We start from the raw sequence: 13,938 nt of genomic DNA, 5'->3' as shown, positions 1-13,938 counted from the left end.
CACTCTCTCTCTCGTCTGTCTGTCTGTCTGTCTGTCTGTGTGTCTGTCTGTCTGTCTGTCTGTCTGTCTGTCGCTCGCTCGCTCTCTCTCTCTTCGCATCTCTCTGTTTTTCTCTCTCTCTCTCGTCTGTCTGTCTGTCTGTCTGTCTGTCTGTCTGTCTGTCGCTCGCTCTCTCTTCACATTTCTCTCTCTCTTACTCTCTCCTTCTCATCTGTCTGTCTCTTGCCCTGTCTCTCTCGTCATCTATCTCTCTCTCTTTCTCCCTTTCATCTGTCTGTCTCTCTCCCTCCTCTCTTCACATCGCTTTCCCTTCACATCTCTCTGTTTTTCTTTCTCTTTCGCTATTTTCCGTTTCTGATTTTTCCTCCATTCCTACCCTCCCTCGCTCTTTATTTCTTCCTTTCTTTCTTTCTTTCTTTCTTTCTTTCTTTCTTTCTTTCTTTCTTTCTTTCTTCCTTTCTTTCTTTCTTTCTTTCTTTCTTTTGCACTCTCTCTCTCTTTCCCTCTCCCTCTCTCTCTCTCTCTCTCTCTCTCTCTCTCCCTCTCTCTCTCTCTCTCCATTTATTTCACATGAAATGCACACCATATCCCCAACAGCTGTTCTTGTTGCTGCAGCCAACCAGAAAACTGGAATGGCTAAGCATTATTGCATGAGTTCTTCTCTCTCTCTACAATCAGTCACACCATCTCTCTCTCTCTCTCTCTCTCTCTCTCTCTCTCTCTCTCTCTCTCTCTCTCTCTCTCTCTCTCTCTCTCTCTCTCTCTCTCTCTCTCTCTCTCTCTCTCTCTCTCTCTCTCTCTCCTCTGTGTGTGTGTGAGAGAGAGAAAGAGATAGAGAGAGAGCACAGGGGAAAGATAGAGAGAGAGAGAAAGCGAGAGAGAGAGATGGTGTGACTGATTGTATTGTACAGTGTGTGTGTGTGATCGTGTGATCGGGTGCAGGTACAGCATATATATATGATAGTGTGTGTACCCTCCACATGCATGTTCTATATATAACCCAGGCTGGAGCCAGTGGGAGAATGCCTGGGGGGAAATGATGAGTCAGGATGCATGACGCTCGGAGGCCATTTTGCTTTTTAGCCAGTAGAAGGAGCTCACTCCTCAACCCCCTCTCAAAAACACATACAGTACACATCATGCAAATAACATTATAAATACATTAAAAAACCTGTCTTGCTGTGAAGGATTTGCATACATACACAATTTCTATTTGTGTGTATGAGCCTTATTTTCACGCACGCACGCACGCACACACACACACACACACACACACACACACACACACACACACACACACACACACACACACACACACACACACACACACACACACACACAAACACTTGGAACACACACACACACACACACACACACACACAGTTGTTGTAATTACATTTTTATTCAGCCCATCCCCCCTTCCATTCCCACGAGCCCTTAGCGCAAACTGCAGTTATGTTGCCTAGCCACATGAAGCATGCTGTTTTTTAGTTAGCATACAGTGCATCAGAGTCCATGTTACTGGCCAAGTATAATACAACCCAGTTGACCTTGTTAATACAGAAATGATAGTGTGGTGTCACGTTCAAGCAAAGGTGTGTCAAGCACATGGGCGCTGAGGACTCACTCACGAATGAATCATGTGAACAAAGTGGTGTATAAGACTGACCTACCTAGAAATCTGTGCGTGCGTGCGTGCGTGCGTGCGTGTGTGTGTGTGTGTGTGTGTGTGTGTGTGTGTTTGGTGCTGGCCTTGTGACCTTGGTAGCTCGTGCGCTGTGTGTGTGTGTGTGTGTGCGTGCGTGCGTGCGTGTGTGTGTGTGTGTGTTTGGTGCTGGCCTTGTGACCTTGGTAGCTCGTGCGCTGTGTGTGTGTGTGTGTGATCTGACTGTCATGCTGCTGCTGTAGGGTTTGTTTGTGTCACATGGCCAAAGCTCATGTGGCACCACAGCACACAGCACACAGCACACGCATCACTGGCCATGTTTGACCCCCTGCAGTGCATACACGATATATATATATTAGTGGTGGGCCGTTATCGGCGTTAACGTGCTGCGATAATGTGAGACTCTTGTCGCGCGATAAATAAAATATCGCACGTTAATCTATTCTCGAAATATGGGTTTTGATATGCACATCACCATAGCGTTCCATTGACAGACGCTTTCAGACTGCGCTCCAGTCGCTTTCTCCTCACCTGTTGCTTCAGCAGACCTACTAAATATGAACAGTGTTTGCATGCTGAAAACATTAATCCCTCTGCCGTGGTAGGTGTTGTTTGAGTGCTTTTTCATAAGTGGTAGACTAAAGAGATGTTATTGTTTGAGGTGAAGCATAGAGACATTATTGTGTGTGAGTAGCCTACCAGCCCGACATAGCCTACATTTCCTCTCGCATTGCATGGAACACATAAACAACTTCCAGAAATCTTGCCTGTGCCATAATTGCAAAATATTCCGTGCGATATGCATTTTGAAGATTGTCAAACTAAAACTGCCAATATACTCTCGCTGAATGTTTGTGTTGCATTCGCGCATTTGCGACTCAGTGAGATATTCTCATGTCAGACGGTAATAAAACTCGCGGTTGTGGCGCTTGATTTTTTTTTTTGCAAACTGAATTAATTTCGAGTTGTAACGCCTCTGGCATTCTAACTCTGAGAATAACTGTCAGGTTTAGGCCAAATTGCCGTGGGTCAGTGCTGTTGGTTCTACATATCCAGTAGCCTGCCTCTGCTGAGGGCTGCTGAGCTTACTTGTGCGCAGAGCTCCTCCCTCTCTTAAAGGAGCCGCTGCTCTTTTTAACAGTCAGTAGCAGATTCTCTCTCTCTCTCTCTCTCTCTCTCTCTCTCTCTCTCTCTCTCTCTCTCTCTATTAGAAATGCTGAATTGTTGAGGTCATTTTGTTTAAATAGCCTAATTGTTTGATAGATTTATCTGTATTTGCCTCTATAGCGCTATTCATTTTGAAATTTTAGTATCTTATAACTGTAAATGCTTCCTATTGGACACACTTTGCACATATTGCAGTGCGTTTTTTTTCATCACCAAGTATCAACATGACCATTTTTTGAAAATGAGATGCATTTTGGGAAAAAAAGTTTTTTTTTCCTGCATTATTTCGCTAGCGCGCCATTTCTGAATGAGCCATTTTGATATAGATTAATCTAGATTAATCTAGATTAATTTCAAAATTACAGTGAGATTAATCTAGATTAAAAAAATTAATCTATGCCCACCCCTAATATATATATATATATATATATATATATATATATATATATATATATACAGTACATTCACACGGCTCTCTGCTTGCTTGCCTTTTCAGTGCATTCAGTATATTTCAGTGTATTCCAAGCACATTTGAAGTCATTTGAACCCAGCATTTCTGATGCTGAGCGTGGCCAGTATCTAGCTGTAGATAGATAACTGTGGCATATTTTGCACTTTATATTCAGCATTGCAGCAGCCGTCTCATGATACGTCAGTGATATCAGTTATTGTTCTTTTTTTGTGCTAAATTTGTTTCTTTACACAGCTCTGGCTTGGCTAGCACATGAGTTGGGAGGAGTGAAAGGCTACACTTGGAGAGAGCTAAATGTGTTTGGTCAATATGGAAATCATATTTTTCATGCCAAACTGAGAAGGAAATACATGACTCTATGCCTGCATTTTGGCACAGAATGCATTACAACATTGTTCATGATCGATCAATGCGCTACGTATTGTTCTCATAGCATCAACACTAAGCTGTAACTTATATAAGCTTTGTTTTGGGTTTTTTCCTCGGTTGACCTAATTTGTAGAGAAATTATTTTCAGTGTCACGTACATACCAGCACAGTAGCTGACTTTGCATGCAGTGCATAAATGAATATGCCTTACAGTACATGCGTAGTCCTGTGCCTGAATACTGCTTCAAAGAGAGAACTCCCGCAGAGTGCAAGAATGGCTTCTCAGTCCAGACCACCCACTTTATTCATTTTTTTTAGTAATGATAGCAATTAATGTAGGCCCATTCAATTTTTATTTTGGGCTCACCCCTATTTTTTTTTGATAATGTCTTGTCTTTTCTCTCTTGTTGCCAGGGTCCATCTCGTCGTGTGACGCGTTCCTCAATGTCTTCCAGAGCAAAGGGTTGAGGCCCGAGGTCATCTGCCCCTGCGCCAGCTCTCCAGAGGCCCTGACCGTGGCCATCAGGAGGTGATACACACACACACACTGACATACACACACACTGACCGTAGCCATCAGGAGGTGATACACACACACACACTGACATACACACACACTGACCGTAGCCATCAGGAGGACACACACACACACACTGACATACACACACACTGACCGTGGCCATCAGGAGGTGATACACACACACACACACTGGCATACACACACACTGACCGTAGCCATCAGGAGGTGATACACACACACACACACACACTGACATACACACACACTGACCGTAGCCATCAGGAGGTGATACACACACACACACGCACACTGACATACACACACATTCACACTGACCGTAGTGATCAGGAGGTCACACACACTCAAACATACATACACACACATCCTGACCCAGGCACAAACATATGCATGCACGCACACATGCATGCACGCACACATACATGCACACATACACACACACACACACACACACACACACACACACACACACACACACACACACACACACACACACACACACACACACACACACACACACACACACACACACACACACACACACACACACACTACATTTAGCTGATGCTGTTATTCAGAATGACATGCAGCTATTGAACAGACAACTCCCTTTCTGTCAATGCACATACGTATCGTATCATATGGGCATATCACCCATTCTTTCTACTTGCCTTGGCAAGAATGGACCTGCTGCAAGTGGATTCCCAAACAGATACTGGATATGCACTAAACCAATTTACACAGAGGTGAATTGCAGACCGTTGTGTTGATTACTAGGTCACAACCTATTGAGTTAATCACTCTTAACTATATTTGCACATACTATTGCACGTTCAGATTTCATAGGTACCAACTCAAGGCGGGCTTTCACACAATTGACCTGTCTGACAATTGAGTCTGTGTTAAAAGTAAATCCAGAAAGTCAAAGAATGCGCGCACATCTGTGGCACAGGTGCTGGACCAAACGTAAGATAACTGAAAAGAAAATAAAGGTCCGCAACACTGTTAAATGCTCCCAAATATTTAATGGCACGACGTTTCGTACTAACCGTCCTTCATCAGAGTGCAACTTTTATTTTATTTTATGTGTTAAAAGTACACAGTACATCCATCTCACATAAACCCTTTAAAGACAACAAACTGCATCAAAAGAATTCAGAGTAGACGAGTAGACATTAGTCATGGTCAGTATTTGTGGTGCCCTGAAATCCAAAAAGGCAGGAAGTTCAGTTTTGTTCAGAGTTAGCAGACTGTAAATTGGCTCCTTGTCTTGTGACATCACCGGTTTCTTTTTCCTATCAAGAAAGTACATCAAAGCATTACAACATGTCAACATTTTTGCTTGGCTGGGCAGCATCATGATATTGAAAACCCTTTTCTGTAGTTACTGCCCCTTTGTCTTTGTAGAGCACAGCTGGTTTATTTTTCATTTTCTTGCTGTTAATGATCAACATGTATAATGATTCTACCACCAGACGGCTCAGTGGGATAAGAATGGTAAATGGAACCTCCAGCCTCCACTTACGCAAGCTGAATGAGCGATGAGCTCTGCTTCCCCCTCTCCTCTCCTCTCCTCTCCTCTCCTCTCCTCTCCTCTCCTCTCCTCTCCTCTCCTCTCCTCTCCTCTCCTCTCCTCTCCTCTCCTCTACTCCTCCACTCTCCTCTCCTCTCCTCTCCTCTCCTCTCCTCTCCTCTCCTCTCCTCTCCTATCCTCTCCTCCCCTCTCCTCCTCTCTCCTCTCCTCTCCACGTCTCTCCTCACTTCTCCTCTCCTCCAGCCTCCTCCCCTCTCCTCTCCTCTCCACGTCTCTCCTATCCTCCCCTCTCCACGTCTCTCCTCACTTCTCCTCTCCTCTCCTCTCCTTCCTGGATGTGTCATGGCTATTGAGCTGTTTTCAGCCCTCAATATTTGTCAGACACGAGTAGGCGGACAGTGTCGATGAGGTCTAAAAAAGAGAAAAGGAAGATGAACACGAGAACATAAAAACTGAGACATCGCTCAAAAAGGCTGTGACTGCTGCAACAGGACCTTGATGGTGTATCCACTTTTTCACAATCCCCCCATGAGCCCTTAACACGAACACAATATTTTCTTACGTTGGTTCCATAATTACACGTCTCTGTAGGCCCTGACGTAACGAATGTGACCATATCAAACGCAAGTGCGTGTAGCACACCGTCTGGTTTTCATTCCGCTGGATTAACCCTGCCTCACCAGGCTACGCTTGCCTTTTAAGTCCTTTACGTTCCTAAAAAAAAACTGATGAAGAGGTATTTTTCGTTCACATTCTTTGCCAGGCTTCCAAAACGATGGCCTGTGTGCCACTAGAAGGAAGACACCGGAACTGAGGCCCAGACTGCTTTTGCGACAACAAAATATAAAAACCCTCTTTCTGGTCATTAGAGCTCTGACATCATTTCACTTTATATTTGGGAATGTAGCAAATAGGCGGTTTACGGCCCCTCCACACTAGCTGAAACGTATGAGTTCACGCTGGAAACGCAAGTGATATTAAATTGTTTGGAAAGCTGCTCTGATTTCGTAGTGCTTTCGGGCTGATTTAATCTCCCCATGGCCTCTTACCGACTTTTCTGCTCTCACTCACTTTTATACAGTATTTAATGAAGACCACATCACGACAAACTCAGACAAAAGTTCACACCCAGCAGAGAGACATTTATAAATACAGGCACCACACAGACACATACGCACGCATGTGCGTGCACACGCACGCTCGCACACACACACACACACACACACACACACACACACACACACACACACACACACACACACACACACACACACACACACACACACACACACACACACACACACACACACACACACACACACACACACACACACACAGTTCAAGCATGTGTTTTGTTGATGTGGCTTGCTGATGTGGTTGGAGCATCTGTGAAGTTGCCCAAAGGCTGCATGCTGCTCTTATTTCTTGTGTGACTGGTTCTGATTAGTGGCACTCTCACTACTCCACTACTATCCACACCACCCCTCTTTCTGGTCGGGCAGGCCCATGGACGATAAGAGCAGCCAGCCTCTGGGCCGAGGGGTCCTTTCCATGGACATATTTTTTTGTCTTTCTTTATAACAAAACGAATACACATCCAAACTGCAAGAACGATTAAGTTTGCAGATGGACATGCCATTCATCTCGCATGTTCTGACATGTCCTATCCATCTTTCCGTCTTGCTGGTATGACAGGCCTACGGATGACAGCAGCCAGCCTCCGGGCCGAGGGGTCCTGTCCATGAACGGCCTGAGCTACGGGGTGATCCGCGTGGACTCGGAGGAGCGCCTGTCTGTCCTCACCGTGCAGGACGTGGGCACAGTCATGCCAGGAGGTCAGTTGCTCTCCTAGTCCAATTGTACACATGATGATAGACACCATAAAGTGTGTGTTTTAAAAAAATATTACTACTACAGTGTGAAATCATATCTACGTTTGTGTGTGTGTGTGTGTGTGTGTGTGTGTGTGTGTGTGTGTGTGTGTGTGTGTGTGTGTGTGTGTGTGTGTGTGTGTGTGTGTGTGTGTGTGTGTGTGTGTGTGTGTGTGTGTGTGTGTGTGTGTTTTGCAGGTATGATGTGTGTGGTAAAACCAGAGGGAGTTCCTCAGCTGTGTCGAACGGACGAGATCGGAGAGCTGTGTGTGTGCTCTATTGCCACGGGAACCTCCTACTACGGCCTCTCTGGCATGACCAAGAACACCTTCGAGGTGAGGACATGTTTATGTTGGAGTGTCGCAGGAACATTTAAACGGAGTACACCGCACCCACGATTAAAACAGAGATTCTAGGAGTATTATTCTCATCCACTCTCTCTGATTAAAAGGTGCCAAACAGAAACAAATGCTGTGAACTAAGAAAGAAAAATGTCGGCACACTTTAATGCTTCTGTTCATTTACAAAAAAAAGCTTTGCGATGAAATGTGCAGACATTGTTTTCTTTCCTTCTTGTTTGACACCCCTGCACAAGAACAAACAAGCACCATATCATGCCTGACCAGTATGCAAGAGGTCACTCTTTCCCCATCAGCCCGCAACTTTGAGTTCGTGTTTTGCCGTGAATGTGCACTGTACTGCTAAACAGCGTGGCAGCATTGTTTATCGACTCTGTAATTGGACTCAAAATTTGATTTTTTTTGCTTTTATTTTCCTTTGACCACCTTCCAAAACCTCATCTAACCATATTAAATAGGACTGAATTAATCTAATGAAGTAAATGTCAAATATGCTTAGGGAGCAGGCCATGGCACAATGAAGATATTGTCTTCTTCAACAACAAAAGTCTTCCTCGCATTATTGGCCATTGCCATTTAAAGGTGCACTGTGTAATAGTTTTTATTCATTTCCAGATTTCATGCTGCCCATTCACAAACGCCTTTTTCATGAATACGTAGTTGCAATAGTTACTTTGGCCATCATCCTACACAGTGCACCTTTAAAGGGGTATGCCACTATTTTGGGGCTTACTACAGTTAAAATCGTTGGCTGGGGTTTATAAAGGTGGTAAAGTGTCTTATTTTTCATGTTAAGCGTTGTCTTGCTTTAAGACAAGTTAAAAGAGGGAATATGTCGCTAAGCTAGTGAAAGTCAATGGATCCGTGTAGCATGCAAGTGATTTGCAATTGCAGTTGTAGTATACTGTAATTGAAATACTAGTGTATGTTTTAACTCCCCTCATGGTCTCCCTCTGCCTCGTGGTGCCCAGGTGTTCCCCATGACTGGCACTGGGGCTCCCATCAGCGAGTACCCCTTCACCCGCACCGGCCTGCTGGGCTTCGTGGGGCCCGGCGGCCTGGTGTTCATCGCAGGCAAGATGGACGGCCTGATGGTGGTGAGCGGACGCCGGCACAACGCAGACGATATAGTGGCCACGGCGTTGGCGGTGGAGCCCATGAAGTTTGTCTACAGGGGCAGGTAACGTAACAAGAATACTGGTGGCGTAGCTTGGGCTCAAAACCCTTTTTTTTGGGGGGGGGGGGAAAAAAGGTTTGCACACTCGATTTTTATTTTATTTTTTCTTATTTTTCTTCCTTTGTTTATTTATTCAATGGCATGATGACGTTTTTACCTCAATCTGAATCTCATCATATCATTGAATCCAAACGAGTGTGCGAACCTTTTTAAACACGTAACAGGTTTACCCGCAGTTCCTCGATCTGGGCCTGCCAATTTTATCAGTTTTTTTACGAGTAGAATGAGACTGAACGCACCACAGCTTACAGACAGGATCTGATGCGATTTCAAGTCAGTTGTACTGTAGGCACAAACGACCTAATGATGGACTCACACAATAATGTTGCCACCTCTGTGGTATCCTGGAAATAACTATGTTAACTTCTGTTTTATACAGTAGAATGGACTTACCTCGACAATATCAGTGATGTTTGACCCAGTAACAGGTGTAGTGTGGGGCAGACCACGTATGAGGCCTGTTTATACTGCAGCTTTCAATATTGAGGACTCATAATATGAGCGCAGGCTTTTTTCTGTCTTCAGACAGGGGGCTCTTAGTCCTTTGAGGTATTACTGACTTAGTCAGCTAGCCTCCGTTATAGTGCAGATGCAGCAGCAGGCTCTACGTAACTGTCTGGGTGATCATTAGGTAATTAGCAGGCTGACCTGACACAGCATATATACTGTATACTGTTGGCTGCGATGGCCAGAAGACCTCCAGTAGAGACCCTCATCACCATAACACAGGCAAACTGTTAACATCCTGCTCTGGATGATGAAAAAAAGCAAATTGTGTATCTCTTAATTATGTATACCGGTAATTATGTAAATATGTATCTCTTATCCATCTCTATCTTCATCATATAGTACATTTGAGTTGATGGAATGCAAGAAAAGTATAGACATAAAGGCATTGTAGGTTGGCCTCTTTATTTGTAGGTTTCCTACATTTTTCTGCTGCTACCCATCTTATTCATTCTCCTTTCTACCCCCCCCCTCTCTCTTTCTGTCTTCTCTCTCTCTCTCTCTCTCTCTCTCTCTCTCTCTCTCTCTCTCTCTCTCTCTCTCTCTGTCTCTTCGTCTCCTCATCTTCCCGTCCACAGGATAGCGGTGTTCTCTGTGACGGTGTTGCATGATGAGAGGATTGTGGTGGTGGCGGAGCAGAGGCCGGACTCCACGGAGGAGGACAGCTTCCAGTGGATGAGCCGGGTGCTGCAGGTATGTATATACACCCAACACTCTATCGCACGCACATTCGAACGCACGCACGCACACACGCACGCACGCGCACACACACACACACACACACACACACACACACACACACACACACACACACACACACACACACACACACGCAAACACACACACACACTCACACACACACACACACATAGCACATAACACACAAACACACTACCACTAACCTGGCACGGTACAGCACAGCACCACCCGATCACATCATCCCTGGCTCAACCTACTTGTTTCTATTTATAGGGACTAGTCTCTCTCTTGGCACACACACACACACACACACACTCACACACACACACACACACACACACACACACACACACACACACACACACACACACACACACACACACACACACACACACACTGTTAGTCATTGCCTCTTTTGTGTTCTCTTTCTTTCTCTCTCTCTCTCTCTCTCTCTCTCTCTCTCTCTCTCTCTCTCTCTCTCTCTCCCCACGATTTCCACTTTGCATCTCTTTTGGCCTCTCTTTCCATTATGACTCTCTCTCTGTGTCTCTCTGTCTCTGTCTCTCTGTCTCTCCTACTCTCTCTCTCTCTCTCTCTCTCTCTCTCTCTCTCTCTCTCTCTCTCTCTCTCTCTCTCTCTCTCCCCTGTTTATCCACATTTCTGTTTATCCATTTCCCTCCCTCCTCTGTCATCCATCTGTCTTCCTGTCTGTCACTCGTTCTATTTCTCGGTCTTGTTTGTTTGCGCTCTCTCTCTCTCTCTCTCTCTCTCTCTCTCTCTCTCTCTCTCTCTCTCTCTCTCTCTCTCTCTCTCTCTCTCTCTCTCTCTCTCTCTCTCTCTCTCTCTCTCACTCACTGTGTGAGATAGCCCCAGCACTCAGCATAGTGTAAATTCCCCTGCCCAGATTCAATTAGCAGGCATGCTACGGGTGACCTGCCCGGGGTTTTGGGATCAGCATGTTTTTCAGGAGTCGACGCAGGAATTTAAAAATAAATCGCCACGCCGGGAAAGCGCAGGCTCGCCATTTCTCCATGCTCCATATGGTTTGCCTTAGCGGTGGAACTGTAGGTCATTAATCTTGTAAATGTGATTGTACCCAGCCCCCACCACCCCACCCTCATAGCCTACCTCAGTCTCTCCTCCCCCTACTTTCCCGCTTCAAAATAAAGTACCGCATGCAGAATTTGCTCTAAAGGTCAGTGCTTAGAGTGTAAACGGTCTTCCGAGGTCCAGTCTGCCAATGTTTGGGTGTGTGTGCGTGCATTCTCCCTCTAGAGCACGGTTGAGGAACCTTTTATGGCCTTTGAGGTCGTCTTATCCAGATCACGTTATAATTTTAATGTTATGCAGTTTCACATAAAATATGACATGTTTTGTAAAGCAATCTTAGACATTACGTTTGCAATACAATTAAGTTATATTTTCAGTGCACCTAGTGAAGGTGGAATCTGTTGTGATTGTAAAGGTGGCAGCTTTCAGCATAGGCTTACTGTAAAGCCAGGGGATATTTGTGTTCATAGTACAGCCCGTGGAGAACTGTGTGTGTGTTTATGCGAGCATTTTTACACTGCACAAATTCACAGTGTATCTCCACACACACACCCCCCACCAGAAAATGGAAAAAGGAAAATGAATGAAGTAAATATCGCAATGCATCACCATAATACATGTATCGCAGTGCATCGTGATAGTATCGCATTGTGGCATATGTATCGTGATGTGGATTGAATCGTGAACCCCGTGCCAATACCCAGCCCTAGTAAGCATGCTTGGCTAGTAGATCCTGACCGCCTCCCCTGTCTGCTTCCTGCAGGCCATCGACAGCATCCATGGCGTGGGGGTGTTCTGCCTGGCGCTGGTTCCGGCCAACACGCTGCCCAAGACGCCGCTGGGTGGCATCCACCTGTCGGAGACCAAGCAGCTCTTCCTGGAGGGCTCGCTGCACCCCTGCAACGTGCTCATGTGTCCACACACCTGCGTCACCAACCTGCCCAAGCCCAGACAAAAACAGCCAGGTCAGTGTGTGTGTGTGTGTGTGTGTGTGTCCCTGACCTGTTTGTGTGTGTGTGTGTTTTTTTTAAGTTATTACATCTGCCAAGGAGGTTATGTTTTCGGTCGCGGTGGTTTGTTTGTCTTTCTGTCTGTCAGCAGGATAACTCAAAACGTTATGAATGGACTTTGGTGAAATTTTATGGAGTTGTTGGAAATAACTAAAGGAACAAGACCATTTTGGTGGTGATCCCGATCCCGATCTGGTTCCAGGATTTTTTTAAAAAGATTCTTCACCATTGCAGGATTGGGTGAATTTTCACATTCCAGTTTCTAACAAAAAAGAGGGTGTAACATACTCAAATGTTTGTAAGTTATATCATAGGCGTAGGATGCCACAGCACGTAGATGTTATGGCGTCAGTGACCCCATGGCCTTGGCAGAGGTTTGCACTCTCTGAGTGCTTCTAGTTCTATGTGTGATTGTGTGAGTGTTTATGTTTATTACATCTGCATGTGTGTTGTTTGCTTTATAAGACACACACAAACACATGCAGATGCAGCAAACAGAAACATAACACTCAAACTATACACAAACTACACACTTGAATTCACTTGAAAATGTGTTACGCAAACATATATACATAAACACAGACATGAAGACTTGTTCAGATAGAGAGAAATACACACACATTTTATACACACACTTTTTTTATATGTGGGTGTATATTTCCGAATGTGTGCTGTTCGCTTTTTTGGAATCTCGGATTTTCGTTGAATGTGGTTTGTTTATTCTGAGTTTTTCATCTACTTCGGTGAGTTTTACACCTCTGTGTAGGATGCGGTATTTATAGCTAGTCTTGGGAACTGGAAATCCATAGTCACTGAGGTGAATTGAGATGCACTTGGTTTGCTAAGCGGTCAGGGGTAGATTGCTGAAAAGCCCAATAAGTTGGTTAGACGTTGTGAAAGTTTAAAGATATAACGGATTATTTCTTTTCTTAGCCACTTTGGCACATTAGATGTAATTACACATCATTTTCCACTTACTATAAACACCAAGCTTAAACCTCATATTGTTCTTGCCAAAGCCTCAGCCTCACTTTCACACGCCATACAAATGTGCAGCAGAGCTTTCGGATTGCGTGGAAGTGCAGGTGTCTGTGAGGTTGTGTTGTTGAATGTCCGTTTGCACTTGTGTGAGTATTCTGGTTGCACAGTGCATCCATGAATAATCACATTTCCACATGATGTGGAATAATAAGAAGTCAATGTTATAAATTAACATTATAAATGGGATTTGTGTGCGTGCATGTGTGTGTGCTTGCGCGCGTGTGTGTGTATGTGTTCTGCAGAGATCGGACCTGCCTCTGTGATGGTGGGGAACCTGGTGTCTGGGAAACGCATCGCCCAGGCCAGTGGACGGGACCTGGGACAGATCGAAGACAATGATCAGGCAAGGAAGGTGTGTGTGTGGCACCTTGGGAGGGCCCCGATTTTCATTTCATTAGCCTTACTCACACTACCTCAC

At 45.0% G+C, this 13,938-nt stretch overlaps 1 protein-coding gene across 8 annotated transcripts in view; it reads left to right on the top strand.

Annotated features, from left to right (window-relative positions):
- The window catches only part of dip2ca (disco-interacting protein 2 homolog Ca), a 163,352-nt gene that overhangs the window by 112,428 nt on the left and 36,986 nt on the right, over window positions 1–13,938 (top strand). For 4 of the 8 annotated variants that reach the window (XM_063206607.1, XM_063206606.1, XM_063206602.1 and 1 more), the window contains 7 exons: window positions 4,089–4,203; window positions 7,442–7,581; window positions 7,816–7,952; window positions 8,948–9,156; window positions 10,299–10,413; window positions 12,233–12,434; window positions 13,763–13,872. In XM_063206607.1, the coding sequence (XP_063062677.1) occupies window positions 4,089–4,203; window positions 7,442–7,581; window positions 7,816–7,952; window positions 8,948–9,156; window positions 10,299–10,413; window positions 12,233–12,434; window positions 13,763–13,872 (1,028 nt within the window). The remainder of the gene's footprint in view (window positions 1–4,088; window positions 4,204–7,441; window positions 7,582–7,815; window positions 7,953–8,947; window positions 9,157–10,298; window positions 10,414–12,232; window positions 12,435–13,762; window positions 13,873–13,938) is intronic. The other 4 variants (XM_063206608.1, XM_063206605.1, XM_063206603.1 and 1 more) reach the window with 1 other exon arrangement.

This window comes from Engraulis encrasicolus, chromosome 9 (assembly GCF_034702125.1).
Source record: "Engraulis encrasicolus isolate BLACKSEA-1 chromosome 9, IST_EnEncr_1.0, whole genome shotgun sequence".
NCBI lineage: Eukaryota > Metazoa > Chordata > Actinopteri > Clupeiformes > Engraulidae > Engraulis > Engraulis encrasicolus.
Note: the sequence above shows the minus strand (reverse complement) of the source record. Positions and strands in the feature narration are given on the sequence as shown.